Here is an 18133-nt window from a genome sequence, read left to right on the forward strand (position 1 = left end):
GATGTGCCAGGTACGCCGCCAAGGATTAGACGCGGTGGAGCTGCCCCACGCCGGCTCCGCATCGCGGCGACGAGAGCGTGGCGGGAAAAGGAGCATGGGAACGAGCGAGGACAAATCCCAAACCGGGTGGGAATGTCAGCACGTATTTAATAGGCAGCGCTGCCTCCCTAATGTCCAACCATTTTCAAACTTATGACTCAAAAGTCCTCATGTGAACTCAAGCTATTTGTTTACTGTTCAGCATTGCATTCACACGTAACTTGATTTTTTTTGCACCTGTGTGACAGTTTGACCCTGTGACAGATTTGTTTTTTGTTTCACTCAATGACTAAAGCAAAATCACCCAATATAGATTAATTAAATAGATAGGACTCGATAGGTAAATAAAAATGGCGCAATAATAATAGAATACATGAAAAAAAGCACAAAATAAAGGAATAAATAAAAACTCATTAATAAAATAAACATTAAATTAAAATAAACATTAAATTAAAATAGATAAAATCTTAACTAAAGAGAGAAAATTCTGAATACAGAAATGATACAAATGTACAATACAACACAATACAAACAAATATGCCAATGAATACGTACATATATATACAAACCAATACAATACTATTTTATTTATATAATAAATATACCTCAATAAAGGCATAAAATGGTTCAAACAAATGAGTTAATCGCAAAAGGGGCTCAAATAATTAAAAAAGACAGACAATGACTCAAATGAATAAAAAAAAATATGAAGATGGTGAAAAGCAACTCGAAAAATAAGGACAAAATAAATTATTAAATATGGCAGTGATCAAATAAATGACTAATAAATGAATATTTTTAAATACATTCATATTTGGCGTTACATAATCACAAGTAACGTTCAAGTGCTGAAATGTTTCTAAACAAATCTATGACGTCACATCTGCCTTTGTTGTTCATTGGTGGAAGAAATCCATACTTTACGTCATCACCGCGCGACCCTAGACGATTATTATTTATTTACACCATTGGGGTCCAGTCAACCAAAAACTCATCTGCAGCTGAATTGTTCCACGCCGTCCTTATTTCGGTTTAATTTCCCCCTCCCCGTGATGGCGCCGCAGAAGACCATCCCGTGGTCGGTGAGCGAGGTGACGCAGTTCCTGGTGCTGGTGGCCGACGAGAAGATCCAAGTGGAGCTGGACGGGACTCGCAACGAGAAGGTGTACCGCGAGCTGGCCCAGCGAATGGCCTCATTCGGCTACGAGCGGACCTTCCGCCAGTGCCGCGAGAAACTCAAGAAGCTCAAGAGCGACTACCGGGCCATCAAGGACAACAATTGCCGCGGGGGCTCCAACCGCAAAAGCTGGAAGTGGTTCGGACATATGGACGCCATCTATGGACACCGGGACAGCGGCAGTCGCCTCAGGGACGACTCCAGTTTCCTGGAAGTCATCATCGAGGACGGTATGCTGGACACTTTAAACCAATTCACCGTCGTTTCAGACAAATTAATTAATACACTAATTACTTCTAATAATCAGTGGCGGGGTGTTACGAAGTACAAACACTTTGTTATTATGTACAAATACCTTTTCCTGTACTGTACTTAAATCTGTACTTTACGATTAATTTCGCTCACCGTTTTTGCTTTTACTCCCAACATCTGAAACTGGATTGCTTTATATTCTACTCTTCCCTCTGAGGGACAAGCCGAAAGTCACAAAAACTACTTGGCTGCAACGTAAACATAGTGTAGAGAGGGCAAAGTGAACTGCGGTTGAGATCTTAAATGAGGGTTTTAGTGGAGTTGGTCAGGGGGAACAGGTTTGGAGAAGCAATATATTCCTTATCCATTGCCTTGTTTTTAATGTTGTAGACTCCTAGAAGTATTTGTGGCAAAGAAAAAAATGGGACAGTCTAAAACTCAGGCAAGACAGTCTAAAACGCTTAACGTCAAAAAACGCAACATCCGAAAACTGCAGTCACTCTTGCGTTCACCTCTGAAAATATCAAAACCATAACCCCAGTTTACGGATGCTGTTGCCGCTAAGCCTAAGATTTTTTACGTTAGGCATTTTAGACTGTCTGCCTAAAAGTTAAACCCACAAGTTTCTAATCCGTCATTCAAAATGACAGATTTGGGGATTTAGATGAAGTGTATTTTTTTTAGTTTCTATACTTAGATAATTTTCCAGTTTTTGTTTGCCAGTTTTCAAATTTAGCAAAGCTGTGGGAAACGTTTTTTGATAGCATAAACACGGGGCCAATGCTAGCTAGCTATGAAACAACAACATGCGACATCTTAATCTGATTGTACCAATTTACCTTCATTTTGTACATTTTTCCCATTGTGCCAAGTAATCAAACCGGGCACTCTACAGTATTAAAGTGTCTGTACTTTTTTCCTGAATGAATGAATGAATACTGTATATAATAGCTCAAGTTTATTAAACAATTGAATTATTTAATGGCCAATTCAAAATGATTTTGATATCTGAATTAATATTCATTCTTTTTTTAATAGTTTCCGATGAACAAAACATGTTTGGATTTACGAAAATAAACCTATTAAACTGAATTCCTTCAAGACTTGAGCCCAACATTGGAAAGCCCTACATTGGAAGATAGCACTTTGAGCCCCAAAGGCGACCCTGCGGTGCCTCCAGAATCCATGCCCACCCTGTCACAAAACTCCGAGGTGGACTCCGACGTAGAAGAAGACGACGATGTCAGCGTGCCTGAATTTTCACCGCCAAAGCGCAGTAAGTCAACCGGCTGCTACGACATCATGCGTCAAACGGCAGCGACAGTAGCTAATCCTAAAACGACCCCAGGAAACGCTCCAAAATTGCATTGTGCGGGTTTCCCTTTGTACTTTTTACCCTCTCGTCTCCCCCAAGATGGACGTCGGAGGACGCCGCGCGACTCTGACCTGGTGGCTGTCCTGCGCGAGATCCACTCGGCCGACGTGGTTCACCACCGCGTCGAGGAGGCGCAGCAGGAGCGCGCCGTCCGACTTCAGGAGCTTCAGATACAGCAGCGGGCTGAACACTTCCAGCTAGCCCTGGAGGAGATGAGACTTTCCAGGGAGATGGAGGAAGCTCTCAGGAGACAGGAGCTGGACGCAACCAATGCCTTTAACCAGGCCTTCTTGGCCATGCTCGGGAAGCTGGTGGAGCGCTCCGACTCGCAGTGACCATGAATAAATGGCCCAACAGTAATGTGGCTCGGACAAAATGGCTGCAACACACACAGGAGGTTGACAAAATGCTGGGATGACTTTTACGTGATGTCGACAAAATGGCGTAACGCTCCAGCGATGTTGACAAAATGGCGGCCGTTCCAGTGAGGTTGACGAAACGGCGTAACGTTTCAGTGGCAAAATGACGGAACGTTCAAAAGTGATGTTCCATTGACAAAATGGTGGAATGTTCAAGTGACAAAATGGTTGAAAAGTTTCACTTGCAAAATTGTGGAACGTTCAAGTAAGAAAATTGGTGGGATGGTCAGGTGGCAAAATGTCGGAACGTTCCAGTGGCAAAATAGTGGAACGATCAAGTGACAAATTGGCGGAACATGCCAGTGACAAAATGGTGAAAAGTTCACCTTGACAAAATGGTGGAACATTTCAATCAATAGTGGTGCTTACAAAGTGGTGGAACCTCCCAGTGACGCAGACAAAATGTTGGATTGTTCTGAGTGCAACTCACAAAATGGCGGAACGTTCCAGTGACAAAATGATGGATGCGGAAAAAAATGTCATAGCGTTCCAGTGATGTTGACAAAATGGCGGAATCTTACAGTGACCAGAAAAGGCCCTTTTTTCTGTGCACTGTGCCGGAGATTTTCATTTATACCACGATGATTGACATCTGTCAAATCACGTGAGGTTGACTCCATCTTCAGCTAATGGATAAAGTGAATCCCAACTGATGGGACAGCAAGGAAGTGTAAGTCACAAAGTAGCCACGAGAGGGCAGCATAGCACTTCCATGCAGTTGGTTGCGACGTCGAAGCCCAAAAAATAATGAATGAATCTTTTATTCTTTGATCCATTCGTTTACACTCACCGGTCACTTTTTTTAGTTACACTTGCACAATTCGATGCTATATAAAAAAAAAATTAAAAAAAAATTCGTATTGAAATATAGTGCTCACTTTTGATTGACATTTGTACCTAATGAAGCGCCCAGTGAATGTACTTCTCTGAATGTATATTATGTATTATAGCTATTTTATTTGAGTATGTTTCCGTCCGTGTTAATTCTCCATCAGGCCAAAGTATGTAAAAAAGTTTTTATTGTTAAATGATAAAAAAAAAAAACGTTTTGCTTTAGTTGTACATTAACTGTAAACACGATAAAGTTAATTAAATATGAATTTCCACATTGTAGCAACATTCATGTTCAGCAACGAGCGTGATAACCACCGCCTTGCACAATAGAAAGAAACAGAACGACTACATAATCCACGTAGCCTAAAAATAGTACACAGCATACTCGTAGGCCCCGGGGGGGGGGCAGCATGGTGCTACACATCAAATGTAGAATTCCTCGACTTCCTCAAGTGCTTCACGGTTGCCCCCATTGAGGGGCCCCATGGAGCCTTTCCCGTCCTTTGTCTGCTTGGGAGGGGCCGTTCTGCCCTCTGGATCGATATGCTCGGGGTGGGACGCCGGCGGGCCCGCTTGGCGGACGTAAGCCGACACCACGCTAAGGTCCACGCCGCCCGCTCGGACCGTGGTCCCCGTGTCCACGTCTGTCTCCTCGGCGCCCACCAGGGCATCCACGTTGAGGCGAAAGGGAGGGACGAGGGAGCTGCTCCTCTGGAGGGAGCGGCTGCCGCGGTCCCGGCGAGGCGGGCTGGCTGGGGGCCCTGGCGAGGAGCTGAGGTTGGGCAGCGAGAAAAGCGAGTCGGAGCGCCCCCCACTTCCCCGGCCGTCTGAGGGATGACACCACTCGGGATGGAAATTCTCCTCGCCGCATAGTGGGAGGGAGCGCAGAGACGCCTGATGATGCGGCACCCTGTGGTGGGGCGCCGCCCGATGTGGATGATGATGATGATGGCAACGGCTCCAGTGAGCACCTTGCACCTGAACAGGACAGGAGAACAGATTCACCGGAATAACCTCCGCAAAGGCACAGCAGTCCAAATCCACAATCGGACAAAATCATACTTCATTCATGTAGGGTAAAAAAAAAAAAAAAACAATGGACTTGTGTTCTGTGTCAAAGGCAACGCATGAATTTCCTCCCGATGTAGTAGCTGTGTGAAAGGGTGATCGTTTATAACGCCAGGGTGAGAAGTTTATGACGCAACACTAACTTCTCTGTGTTGAAAGCCGTTGTTGCCGATGCACCAGCTTCCCAGAAAATGTTTCAGAGGGGCTTAAGAGCATCTGTCACTTAAGCGTGGTTGTCAGCACACATTAGCACATTGTTAGCCTCCAATAGCGCTAATGGAGTGATGCTTAATCTGATTCAACTTTCCAAACTAATCTCCCGCCGCCCGCACCCCCGTATACCGCCCCAACTCCGAAACTGATAGTGACACAAAATGCGTGTGGGTGTAGGGTCAGGAATTCTATCAGCATTTTTCAGAAAAAACAAAAACAAAAAAACATGTCATCATATAACCAGGCCAGAAAGCAGAAGACGAGAATACAAATGAAAAGAAGAGAATTGGAGACAAGACAATAGAAAAAGAAGACAAGAGAATGAAAGAGGGAGAAATCAGGAGATGACAAGACAGATGACAAAAAGGCAACAGCAGAGAAGACGGGATGGGACTGGATGAGGGGACTACACCAGAGAAGACAAGACAAGCAAAGGCAAGAGAAAAAGAGAAGAAGAAAAGATGAGAGAAGACAACAAGACAAAGGCAAACGAATACAAGTATAGAAAACAGTGACAGTCAGAGATTGAAGACTAGGAGGAAAAAAAGGCCAGAGAAGACCAGAGAAAAGAAGATGAAAAAATAAGAGCGGAGGAGAAGAGTAGACAAGACCGCAGAAAGCAAGACAAGAGAAGATGAGAAGTGAAGGCAAAAAGACAAGAAAAGAGAAAAGAAACCCATACGAGACAAGAAAAGATTAGAGACAATTACAGATCGAAGAAGACCGGAGAAAAAAAAAAGGTCAGAGGAGACCAGAGAAAAACAAAATAGGAAACAAGATCAGAGAAAATCAAACAAGACAAGTGCGTATGAGAAAAGAAGGCAAGAGACAGTGAGGGAATACCAGCAACAACTGGAGAAGATCGGAGAAGACCAGAGATAAAAAAAAAAAAAGACACGCAAGATGACCAAAACTGGAGAAGGCCAGAGAAATGAAGACGAGAGAAAAGAAAAATCCACATGGCCCCGGAGAAGAGAAAACTGGAGAATGCCACAAAAATGAAGATGAGAGAAAAACCGGGACGACGAGAGAAGAGAAAACTGGAGAATGCGGCAGAAGACCAGAGCGATTAAGAGAAGAAAATCCAAGATGGCCCGAGAAGAGAAAACTGGAGAAGGCCGGAAAAATGAAGAGCGGGGAGGAGAAAAGCCAAGACAACCGAAGAAGGCCAGAGAACAAAAGACGACGGAAAATTAAAAACCGAGACGGCCCGAGAAGAAAAGGCACGACAAAAGAGAATGAAAGATCACACGCGCGCGGTCCTGACCTGCAGTAGTATCTTATTCCCGTCGTAGTCTTGCGTCTGCCACCTGACGTCACTGATGGGCCTGCACGCGTTGGGCAGAAGTGGCACCAGGGCGCCCACGTCTCGCACCCTCACCTCCAGCGCCGTGGAGTCCAGCGGCGTGGGGCGCCTCCCCCTGGGCAACCTCCTGAAGGCCATCTGCACCTCCAGCTGGGGGTTGGCGTAGACCACCAGGAAGCAGAAGTCGTGCTTTTTCTGGGCCAAGCGCCGGCCCAGCAGGAGCTTGTACAAGCGCACCGTGTGGGCGTAGTTGTCATGGCAACAGTACAGCGTCAAACGGAGCGTCCCTTTGCCGCGGCGCACCCTCCTCAGAGCCCACGGAGGTGTGCCGGAACCCAGGGTGAAAAAATGCTGCGTGGACGCCGCTCCCAACCGCCGCCCTGCGCTCACCTCCTCGCTGTGATGGTACCGCCAAGGCGGTCGCGCCGCGTCCTGGCCGCCGCCGTCGCCCTCCGGGAGGAACAGGATGACCGCCAGAGCCGGTTGGGGAGCGACCCCTTGGCACCCGCGCCGGTGCTGGTGCTCGGGTCGGGGAGGCTCGGAGGAGGCGGCGCGCTCCGACACCCTGAAGAGCTGTAGCTCTGGGTGGAGCCGCGCCAGGGCGCTGTCCGCCGCCCGCTGAAGGACGCCGCCCTCGCCGGCGTCCGCGATCAGGTGCACGCTCACCAGGAAGGGGTCCCGCTGCAGGTCGCCCATCCAAATGTCGCCTACACAATGGAAAAAAAAAAAAAAAAAAAAAAAAAGATGCATTTTCACCTAGTTTTGGAAACTTTTACTTCTTGGTGCTTACTGGAACTAAAAGGTTCCAATCAGCTAAAAAAAAAAAAACCTCTACCCAACATGCTATCTATCTAAATGTATCTATTTATTTATCTAGCTAAATATCTAAATTTTCACCCAAATCCTTTGACCAAACCAATCTAAAGTTTTGCCCAATCCCATCTACAGTTCTGCCCAAGCCAATTCAAACCTTTGCCCAAGTCAATTCAAACCTTTGCCCAAGCCAATTCAAACCTTTGCCCAAAAGTTTTACCCAATCCTCCCTAAACTTGATCTCAAATAAATCTGGACTTTTGCCCAAAACTTTAGCCCAAACCAATTTAAGCTTGTGCCCAAAACCTTTAGCCAACCTTCTCAACTTTAGCACAAACATTTTGCTCTTACCTATTAATAAACCTTGGCCAAAAACTTGTACCTAATCCTATCTAAACCTTTGCCAAACCGACAATCTTGCCTAAACCCAAACCCAACAAAACGTTCGCTCAAACCATTTCAATTTATTTTGTGCAATCGTATTTGAACTTTTTCACAATTCTAACCATAGCCTCACCATTTTCCCAAAACCCTTTTCCCAAAGTTCGCCAAATATCTTTTTTTAATCTAAGTCCGGCTCACTTTGTTTTCTGATCAGGAAACGACCTTTTAGGCCGCTATTTGCAGTGCTGTGGACCTTTTTCAGCTATTACTCCCCTACCAGGATTTTTTTTTTTTTTAACCTTGCAAAATAAACAAAGACAGTCCAAAAACACTTTGGTTTCTCTTAAATAAAGTCCCTCGTTCCAGTGTAAAGTTCAAGTAAAGTAAAGTCAAGCTCCATCTTCAGTGTGTTACCCTCTGTGAGAGGCCCACGTAGGGGGGGGGGTGGAATGGGGGGGAGGGTTCGGGGGGGCGGGCCTATCTCCCGTGAGGAGCCTCATTAGTGTCATTAGGAGTATATTAGCGCAGGAATGTTTCCCACCACAGCTGGGATGCATTCAGGTGCACTCCGTCTTTTTAATACCGCAGTACAACACTTTTTTTTTTTTTTTTTTTTTTGGTCTTCTTTGTGTTCACTGCTAGCACAATTCATGATGATGTCATATAGAAATAACACATAAAACACAAAGTTAGCCAAGAAGAACAGTATGTGTGTGTGCGTGTGTGCGTACATATCCATGAGTAACTACATGTGTGTATTGGCACGATGATCGTGTCTCCATCTGTGCGCATACATTATGAGTCTGTTGAGTATCGAGGCGTGTCTTTGCCAAACTAATCAAAACTTGCCCAAAAACTTGCTCAACTTTTGCCCAACCATAAAGCAGAAGACAAAACAATTATCGACAAGAATATGTTCTATGCGCCTTCACTAGTCTAAACGCAGCATTGTGACGAGTATTGCATTTGTGGAATATGAGTTAAAGGGAAGTCAACGTAAACTTTTTTTTTCAAGAATATGTTCTATGCAAGCCCTCTAGTTGAAACGGCATTCTGATAAATATTGCGTTTGTGGAATTAGTGCTAATCCGCTCGTTTTTAGTCATTCGTGGGGGCGGCCATTTTGTCTTCTGTCGACTGAAACTGACATCACAACTGCTCACAGCGACCAATCACGGCTCAAATTCAGAAAACAGGTCAGTCGTGATTGGTCGTTGCGAGCAGTCGTGATGTCATTTTCAGTCGACAGAAGACAAAATGGCCGCCCCCTGGGATGGCTAAAAACGAGTGCATTTTGCTGCTTCACTTATATTCCACAAACGCAAAATTAATCTGAATGCCGTGTTTCAACTAGTGGGCCTGCTGGAAACATAAAAATATGTTTGGGTTGACTTCCGCTTTAAGCAGCAAAATCCACTTGTTTTTGTCCATCTCAGGGGGCAGCCATTTTGCCACTTGCTGTTGACTGAAAATGACAACCACAGTTGCTCAGGTAACGACCAATCACGGCTCTCCTGTTTCTCTGAAGCTGAGCCATGACACAGAAATGACAAAATGGCCGCCCCCGAGATGACTAAAAACAGGTGGATTTTGCTGCTGAAAACACAAACGCAATATGAATCAGAATGCCGTGTTTCGACTAGTGGAGCTGCACAGAACATATTCTTGATTTAAAAAAAAAAAAAAATGTTGTCTCTAAACCTAAAAATCTAAACCTACCCCTAACACATACCTAAGAGACACCAGGATGCTCCTTGTAACCATCGGTCCCACTCATCCATTCATGATACCATGCCGAGCTGCCGCTTGAGCCATGTTAGTGAAAATTAACAGTACCGGTATTTTGCTTAGTAGCCGCCGGACCACGTGACACAAACACACACAGTAGGACTTCCTGTGTTGCAGATTAACAAACTGCTATTGGCTCTAATCCTCCTCGTAAGCCACAAAGATGACGAGTGGACCTGCTCCACTGAGGCCATTGAGGATATTAATTAAATGAACTTTTTTTTTTTCATAAAGGAATAATGTTTGTTTTTATTTCGTCAAATGACTGCTTGTGCGTTTGCGTGTTGTACTTACTGCAAGTCGATGACAAGGGACTGTAATCAGACCTGCACAGGATGAAATAGAAAGAGAGCATTTATATTAATATGGGTGTTTAATACCAGCGAATCAAAATGACACCTGCGTAAATCCTTTGCCCAAAGCAATCTAAAATACAATACGCCAAACCTTTGTCCAAATCAATGGACATTTTTGACCAAACATCTCTAAACTTTGAATTTCTCAAGAGACTAGCCTAACCTTCTGACCCTTGCACCAATTTCTCGCCGCTGACGCTCCCGAGCGGAGGTAAAAATGGGTGGGTCGTGTCAGCAAGGGCATCCGGTGTAAAAACTGTGCCGAACAAATCATTTGAGTGACTTGCTTGAAGGACCGCCGACAGGGAAAAGCAGGAAGTCACTCATTTTTATCTAATCTTTTGCTCAAAGTACAAGTCGCCTGCCAAATTTTCCATCTTCCCACATACAGTAGTATCAGAGACGCTGACTGTGTGTAAGGCAGTCGAGCAAAACTGCAACCAGGGTGTGAGCCCTGTGTGTTGAAAATAGTGCTGTCAAACGATTACATTTTTTAAAACGAATTAATCGCAAAATGTTCCATAATTAATCACGATTAATCGTATTTTTCAACTACAATATTTTCCGAAGCTTGGAACCGTTATTTACTTGAGTAAAATTGTGGAATTAATGTGGGAAAAAAAATACAAGTATATTTTGATTCAAAGGCTGTTCTAATAGCTTTCTTTGATCCTTGAATACGATTCTTTTCCTGTCAAATACAACAGTTGACCGATACACCAACGACGTACAACTAATATGGTATTTGAATTTGGCTGTGCAAAGTGTGCAAATTATTTTGGATTTCTCCAATGAGCCGTCAAGCAACTTTTTAAAAGTAAAACTACGTAAAGGTCCGTCTTTGCGACAGTGACTCTCCTCTAAGGTTGGCTGCAGCAGAGGTCAGCTGCTACAGGAAGTTAATAAAAATGAGTTAACTGAGTTAATTTCTTTAGTGTGTTGTTAAATTAATCTCCATAGTTAATGCTTTAACTTTGACATCCCTAATGTAAAGCAATTGTCGCTGTTGCTATCCAATTTCCTGAATGCGCGATGTCGCAACGGCTGTGTGATCTGACACCCTTCTGCTTACTTTGTAAAAGGCGCAGGAAAATGAAAGAGAGAGAGAAGCACGTTACACCCTGGAAAGGTGTGCAGTCAATGTCAGGGCAGAAAGACAAACAATGGACAGGTCGCCAGCCAAAGTGGGAGCATGGCGTGATTCCTCTTCAGGGGCGTTTTCACTCTAAATGATTTATTCACTCCTGTCCGTAGACACCAGCAACCATCAAATGAAGCACGGGAAGGAAGCAAAAAGGAAAAACGACAATAAAAAGATGTCAAGCTGACAATTTGGAGCAGACAGAAGCAATTTAGCGAGCCGGCCGCCGACGTCCAAAGACAATAATGGTCACCAACAGCAAGAAAAACAACAACGCACTTGAGGCTTGACTCTGGTATGACCTGCCAGCTTTGGATCAACACCAAGATTCTTCCTCCACTTTTTGGAAGACACTCTGAGGCAAGGATGGCCTTTCAAATCCAAAATATTCAATTCCTGTGTGGTCCCGTCCCTGGAATAGTCTCGCCTGTCATTAAGCTTTCAAGCTGCTCCGTCCAAATATGTCCCCAAAATGCAAATAAAAGATGAGAAAAGCAAGGATCACTTTCAGGATTGATCTGCTTCCCGCTTTTCGCTTTATCGGGACGAGAATCAAAGTGTGGGAGGGATGCCGTGACTCTGGCGGGAAATTCCTGGGCTGACTTTGTATCCCCAATTCCGTGTCAACGCCTGTTTGTACAGAACAGTGATGTATGGTTGAAAAAAAATAAATATGTATGGAAATTGCAGCTAGCTTTGTCAGGCAGTGTGAAAGGGGCCGCTACTACCTCGGAAGGTGGAAAACAAATTCTAGGTTGACTTTGCACACACGTTCCATACAGAAAAGTGACATGAAAAAACGGGGCAACTGGCGGAAAACTGCAGGGTTGACTTTGTACCCCCATTCTGTGTCAGTGCCATAAACAGTGACATAAGTGGAAAAAAGATGACTTGGACAAGCAGTGTCAAAGGAGCTACTCACTCCAAAAGTACTTTGTAGATCTTTTTTTTTTTTTTTTTTGGGTTCCTCACATTCTGTGGTAAACCACATCACAGTGTGATGTCATTTAATCCGGCCACTTTGCCATTAATCCCATTTGGGGGAATTCTTAATTGCGATGGACGCGTTGCGGGTACAGATTAGGCACGCGGCTCACGGTGACGTCACCGCGCAGACACGCAGACACACACAGGTGGCTAATAGAAAAGTGAACATGTTAATCCTCACCGTCATCTGGATTACTCAGAGCACATCTAATCTACCGCAATATTAGGGACACGTGTAATCTGATGAGATCCAATATGGCACATGGGCAATATTTCTTAAATTTGGGGTCATCTTTAACCACTTGAAAGGGTGACAAAAGTCACAGATTTTATTAAAAAATATACATTACTTTTATTGTTTGTCCTGACATGGGTAAAAATATGATACACTCATATTATAAACCAATTTAAAAGAGTCAGTTATCATTTTTAGGAAATTTTATCACTTATAGGGCAAGTATCCCCCCCCCCCCCCCCAAAAAAAAAAACAGTTTTTGTAATAAAAAAAAGTCTTTCATGAAATCATGAAATACAATTATTTTTATTCCACTTTAAATCAATTATGTGTCATTTTAAATCTGTAAACACCAGCAACACTAAAATATTAATATAAAATATATACAATTGACATGTACTTAAGTATTTCTTCAGGCTGAAATATAGTTAATATATTTTTGGGGTGGATTTTACCCCTCTTAAGGCCAGTATGTTTACAACAATCAGTTTTTTTAAATTGAGAATAATTTTTTTCCTCTTAAATAAGTCAATTAACATTTAAAACCAGTATGAGAAAAAAGCCAAAAACCGCTGCATGCTTTGAATGGACAAAAGTAGCGCCATCTGGTGGACAGGTTTCATTTTATTTTCCATCCAGAGAAATAAATGAAGTAAATAAAATCCATGTATTTTGGGGGGGGTCTCATGAGATTCTTCATTCTAGTTTGTTTGGGTCACAACAACAGTCACATACCACTCGTGAGGTCCATTTGTTAGTATCTGAAAAACATGCATTTCAATCACATTATTAGTACGCCAAAATCATGTGACTTAGTATGTTCCATGTATGTAATGCATTTGTCTTGTATAGTTGAGCATCTGGTCGTGAGTTCTCCTCGTTTTTGCTACTCACCCTGCAGTTTCTGCTCCCGAATCCACGCACTCATCTTCTACAAAGTTCTTTTCCATCTCAAGGGGGGATTTAATGAATGTAGGAGGTAGAGAGGTTCATTGTTTGTTTGTAAAACTGCCCAAAAAACACACACCGAAGCTGGAATGCTCAATAGGAGTTGACTGACTGATCAGGTCTTGACTCTGTAGTCAGTCTGCCTGCAACGTCACGAGCAACAGGCGACTGGAGTCAGACGGTGTTGCCTTCAATGAACCGTGGGAAATCTGAACACTCGCACTACAGTACTCGGTTGGGTTTTCATGTGGCTGTCCACATTTATCCCACACGGACAATTTATGACTAGAGATTCGTACATATTAAAGACTGAGTCGTTAAATTAAAAAAATATAGGTGGAAAAATGTGACGACCAGCCTGGTGAAATACAGTAGTAAAAAACACGAGCTGTCACGGAAGGCAACATTTTTGGGTGATGTATCGAACTGATCTGTCATAACTACGACCAGTTTATTTTATTAGATAGATAGATAGATAGATAGATAGATAGATAGAGCCCCCCTCACAAAAAATAAATTCTGTAAAGAAAGCCCATAAAGGAGTTTTTTTTATTATTTAATATTCAGCTCATTAAAGTTGATTTCGGGTTGCGTGTATTTTTTCGTGAATTAAATAAATAGATATATAAATAAATTCAGTAATTATGACGTAATCTCTACGCGCCTCTAGAAGAATACGCTTCAGAAGCGCATGCGCAGAGTGACGTTTAGCGGGTACTGTATTGTTTTAAAGAGCGCCGTTTAAAGCATTTACGCAAAAGACTCGTTCCGTGTGTGTAGTTAACAGCAGAGTTCCGTCATGTCGGTCAGCGACATGTTTTCCTACATCCAGGGCTTCCTAAGCGCCGACCAGGACGTCCGGGAGGTAAGAAACCGCGTCGCGTTTAGGCTGCTAGCTCGCAGCTAACTCTTGGGAGCTAGTCAGTTAGCCGCCGTCAAGTGTCACGCGTGTTTAGCTGCTTTCACATTTGTAATGCGTTTGTGTTGGTAAGGAAATACGCAAAGTGGTACAGGTGCTGGAGCAGACCGCCAGAGAAATCCTCACTGTTGTCCAAAGTGTGCACCAGCCGTCTGGATTTAAAGACAGTGAGTGTTCTGCTTCCCCGTTCTAGTATGTAGCTTTATTATAGAGTTATTTAAAATCTCATTTCCCTTTGCAATGAATACAAATGCCATGAAATTGTTTCAATCTGTCAGAACACCAACAACAGTTTTTATTGAGATCGGCGCTCACGGTACGCCTCCTTCTAATATGAATGACATTTTATTTTTTTTCTCTCAACAGTCCCTGATAAGTGTACAAAGGCCAGAGAACTGTTTGGCACAGTCCGGACGCACATTGCCGACTTGAAGACCAAGTTCCCTGTGGACCAGTATTACAGGTACAAAGACCACCACTGAAATGGCAGCACACTAAAATGCCTACGATGATTAACATTTTACGTGTAAAACACTAAACAGTATAACACGTTTTTGTTTGGAAAGGCGATAAAAACATTGTTTTTGGCATGGATATATTTTGGATTTGAATACAGTATTGTGCCATTAAAATGCTATTTACTTACAAAAAGGCTCCATGAAAATGTTGTATTGGGATTTAAAAACACAATTTGGTGAAATAGTTTATATTAAATGAGCGCTTCTTGGTTGTTATCCTTCTGGGCCCCACATTTTCCTCCTGTCACAAAGGTGCGACCCGCCTTTCTAGACGTTAAGAACAATAAATGTATTGTTCAAGGCACCCAACCATTATCTGTACCACTTACCCATTTGAAAAGATGAAGAAACAGACATGCTAACACAGCAGTAGTCATAATTACAGTAAATACAGTATTTGTTTGAAAAACAAAATTGTTTTACTACTTGTTCGTGAGCCAAAACATTATGCCACAGGACATTATACCTTTTAATGGCTATATTTTGCCACTTAAATGTGACAGTTTGCCATTGAATCATCAGTTGGTCAAAATATAACGTATTTTTCCATTTAAATTTGACAAATGCCGTATTTGCTCGTGGAATAGCAACATTAGACCAGAAGAACATATTCTGCTTCAAAGATGCAATTTTTTGGCATTTTAAATGCATAATTTTACCGTTTTGGTGCAATATTTTGCCATTTATATTCTGCCGTTAAAACTATTTACTCTAAAAAAAAAAAGAATTGCTTTAAAAGGCTATATTTAATCTAAATCTGATTTCTTATTGTTATATTTTTTTACACTCTAACAGGTTTCACGAACACTGGCGGTTCGTTTTGCAGCGTTTGACCTTCCTGGCGGCTTTTGTTGTCTACCTGGAAAGTGAGGCCCTGGTGACCCGCGAGGAGGTGGCACAAATTCTGGACAGTAGGTACACGTTTGTGTGTCTGTCCGTGCGTGTTGTTATTGTTGTCGTCATCGTGGCACACGCCCTCATCGTGAGTGTGTGTGTGTGTGTGTTCCAGTTGAGGTGGCACGCGACAAAGGCTTCCATCTGGATGTGGAGGACTACCTGGCGGGTGTGCTCATCATGGCCAGTGAACTGGTGAGTCAATAGAAAGTCTCGTTTGGACAGTCATGCTTCATTTGCATATTAATGAGCAATTAGCATATTAATATCAGATTTGCATATTCGTCATTTGTTTCAGTGACGGTAAGTGGTAGATTAGTCGCCACATTGAATACGTTTGACTTGCTTTTACGGTCTCCCAGCTGCAGGGGGCGTCCAAGTTCAGTTTTTATGACTCCCAAGAGAGAAATTATCATTACTGTGTCATAGCAGCAATACGCACTCACACAGCAAATACATAAAGGTGAATACAAAGGTTAACAATCACATGTATGCAAAACAAATAAGTTGGATAAAAGCAGCGTTAAATTAAAATTCAAGGAATTAAATGGAGAAGAAATTTGTGCCAGAATTTCACTTTTTAGGACTTGAATATTGCTAATACAATAAAACCATATACATGTTGATTTTAATATTTTTTCTTTATTAAAACTTGAGTCACTGTTACATATTTAAATTTCATTTGAATATTTTTTTAAATTAATTTGCTACTAATTTAAATGGATCCATAGAATCCATTTTCATATTTAATATTCTATCATTAGGTCTTTTATCATTTAAAAAAATGCTATCTTATATTATTTAAATATACTGCAAAACAATCAGTACATTCATTTAATGTATTAAAAATAGAATGCAGTGCTGATTGTACATGTGCTATTAATAAATGTGCTTAAAATTAGGGCTTTCATGAGCTTAAAATATCAAATGAAAATTGTACTCTTTTTTTGGGTGGGGGGCGGTAGTGGGCCACAACTTGCGTTTGTTCGTTGACATTCTGAGTTCGATTAAAGAAAATATAATTAAATCTAAAATAATTTATTGGCATAAATTCAAACAAAACCAGTCTAAAAACCAAAAAATGTATGCGTGCCTTTTGCCCTCCGGTCCTGCTGGGGGCGCCATCGTCGCGTCTTTAATTTTGCCTCCTCCTGCTTCCTGGCCAGTCGCGCTTGGCGGTCAACAGCGTGACGGCGGGCGACTACAACCGCCCGCTGCGCATCTCCAACTTCATCAACGACTTGGACTCGGGCTTCCGCTTGCTCAACCTGAAGAACGACCCCCTGCGCAAACGCTACGACGGCCTCAAGTACGACGTCAAGAAGATCGAGGAGGTGGTCTACGACCTCTCCATTCGCGGGCTAGCCAAGGAGGCCAAGAGCGAGCAGTAAGAAGCGCCTCGTCGGGAACGCTGCCGTGCCCGGAAGTCCGAAAACCGGGTTCTGACTGGGGGCCACCTTGGACGGACGTTAGCCCCTTTCACACTGCCGGTTATTCGTAACAGTAAAACTAATAGTTGGGTATTTTGGCTGTTTCAATTCTGGTGCTACCTCGGAAGCAAGAAAATGGATTTAACGGTTCAAAGCAAAGTTTGCCGATAATTTGACCCATTCATCGGTTGGTTGATTAAATGGGCCAAAATCTGGAGGTTTCACAGATCGGCAACACGAGGTCAACATTGATGGACGTTGTCAAAGGGGCGACTCGAACGTATTCGAATGCCGTTGGTGTGGATTGGCAGCACATTGTTATTGTACACGGTTACTATCAACCAGTATCGGGACACAACAAAGAAAATTAGATGTCATGTGAGTAAAGTCGGAATATTACGAGATGAGACACATTGTTTTCTAGTTAAATTGGTCATCAGAGTTTGTTTTTTCTTCTTGACAAAAAGTCAGCCGAAAACAAATTATTTTTCACTAGATTTATCTTAATTTTCTTTGTCTCCTTAAAACAATGGTAATATTACCTTTTTTCCCCCTGAACAAATACAAAAAATACATCTTTAATCTCATAATATTGTAGTATACCATTTTTTTTTTCTTGAAATATTTGGCCTAAATTCTCCGGGGGTGGGGTTAGTTGTCAAAATACAACTTTTTTTTTTAAATACAACTTTTATTCTTGTAATATTGTGCATGTATTTCTTGGGGGGAAAAAAAAGTCTGTTCTAAAATACCTTTTTCTAAAAATGACTTTTTTTTCCCCTGTAAAATAAAACGTAGTATTCTGCCTTTTTTCACCATTAGGGGGGAAAAAAAGCACTTGTTTTCATCGTGGCCCAAATACGCCAACGTGGACCTGCTATGTTTTTTGCACTGTTGTGTAATTTTTTTTTTTTCATTTATAGAAATGTGTTGCCTTTTTTCTTGCAGTGTGCAAAATGTAAATATATTTGTATTCGCAACCTGTGGACTGCGGAGGCTCTTTTAATTCGAAACCACACAGAGGAAAACCGTACAAA

At 42.5% G+C, this 18133-nt stretch overlaps 3 protein-coding genes across 4 annotated transcripts; 2 read left to right on the forward strand and 1 right to left on the reverse strand.

Moving 5' to 3' along the window:
• The first annotated feature begins 959 nt into the window (after positions 1 to 959).
• Positions 960 to 5699, forward strand: LOC147136733 (uncharacterized). The gene is made up of 3 exons (XM_086052073.1): positions 960 to 1446; positions 2571 to 2744; positions 2883 to 5699. The coding sequence occupies exons 1-3, from the start codon at positions 1092 to 1094 to the stop codon at positions 3176 to 3178; spliced, it is 825 nt and encodes a 274-aa protein (XP_085908199.1). The 5' UTR covers positions 960 to 1091; the 3' UTR covers positions 3179 to 5699.
• On the reverse strand, positions 4265 to 13533 carry fam124a (family with sequence similarity 124 member A). Of its 2 annotated transcripts, XM_086052072.1 has the most exons (5): positions 13282 to 13533; positions 13123 to 13148; positions 9963 to 9994; positions 6645 to 7390; positions 4265 to 5074 (listed from the first exon to the last, which is right to left on the reverse strand). In XM_086052072.1, the coding sequence occupies exons 4-5, from the start codon at positions 7377 to 7379 to the stop codon at positions 4520 to 4522; spliced, it is 1290 nt and encodes a 429-aa protein (XP_085908198.1). In that variant the 5' UTR covers positions 7380 to 7390; positions 9963 to 9994; positions 13123 to 13148; positions 13282 to 13533; the 3' UTR covers positions 4265 to 4519. The 2 variants fall into 2 exon arrangements, with proteins under 2 accessions (XP_085908198.1, XP_085908197.1); XM_086052071.1 differs by lacking the exon at positions 13123 to 13148.
• A 477-nt stretch (positions 13534 to 14010) lies between these two features.
• Positions 14011 to 18076, forward strand: tsn (translin). Its single transcript, XM_086051605.1, has 6 exons — positions 14011 to 14200; positions 14328 to 14421; positions 14621 to 14717; positions 15568 to 15683; positions 15782 to 15861; positions 16833 to 18076. Exons 1-6 carry the CDS (start codon positions 14135 to 14137, stop codon positions 17055 to 17057), a joined length of 678 nt encoding a protein of 225 aa, XP_085907731.1. The 5' UTR covers positions 14011 to 14134; the 3' UTR covers positions 17058 to 18076.
• The last annotated feature ends 57 nt before the right edge of the window (positions 18077 to 18133 follow it).

This window comes from Filicampus tigris, chromosome 14 (assembly GCF_054856515.1).
Source record: "Filicampus tigris isolate MCC_2025a chromosome 14, RoL_Ftig_1.0, whole genome shotgun sequence".
Classification (NCBI taxonomy): Eukaryota; Metazoa; Chordata; class Actinopteri; order Syngnathiformes; family Syngnathidae; genus Filicampus; species Filicampus tigris.

Excerpts from the sequence above, each read along its gene's own strand:
- LOC147136733 (XM_086052073.1), top strand. The coding sequence starts at position 1,092 with ATGGCGCCGCAGAAGACCATCCCGTGGTCGGTGAGCGAGGTGACGCAG. Across the intron at positions 1,447-2,570 it reads GGAAGTCATCATCGAGGACG|ACTTGAGCCCAACATTGGAA; the intron begins GTATGCTGGACA and ends AATTCCTTCAAG. Across the intron at positions 2,745-2,882 it reads ATTTTCACCGCCAAAGCGCA|ATGGACGTCGGAGGACGCCG; the intron begins GTAAGTCAACCG and ends GTCTCCCCCAAG.
- fam124a (XM_086052071.1), bottom strand. The coding sequence starts at position 13,337 with ATGGAAAAGAACTTTGTAGAAGATGAGTGCGTGGATTCGGGAGCAGAA. Across the intron at positions 9,995-13,281 it reads TCGGGAGCAGAAACTGCAGG|GTCTGATTACAGTCCCTTGT; the intron begins GTGAGTAGCAAA and ends CATCCTGTGCAG. Across the intron at positions 5,075-6,644 it reads GGAATAAGATACTACTGCAG|GTGCAAGGTGCTCACTGGAG; the intron begins GTCAGGACCGCG and ends TGTCCTGTTCAG.
- tsn (XM_086051605.1), top strand. The coding sequence starts at position 14,135 with ATGTCGGTCAGCGACATGTTTTCCTACATCCAGGGCTTCCTAAGCGCC. Across the intron at positions 14,201-14,327 it reads CCGACCAGGACGTCCGGGAG|GAAATACGCAAAGTGGTACA; the intron begins GTAAGAAACCGC and ends TGTGTTGGTAAG. Across the intron at positions 14,718-15,567 it reads CCTGTGGACCAGTATTACAG|GTTTCACGAACACTGGCGGT; the intron begins GTACAAAGACCA and ends ACACTCTAACAG.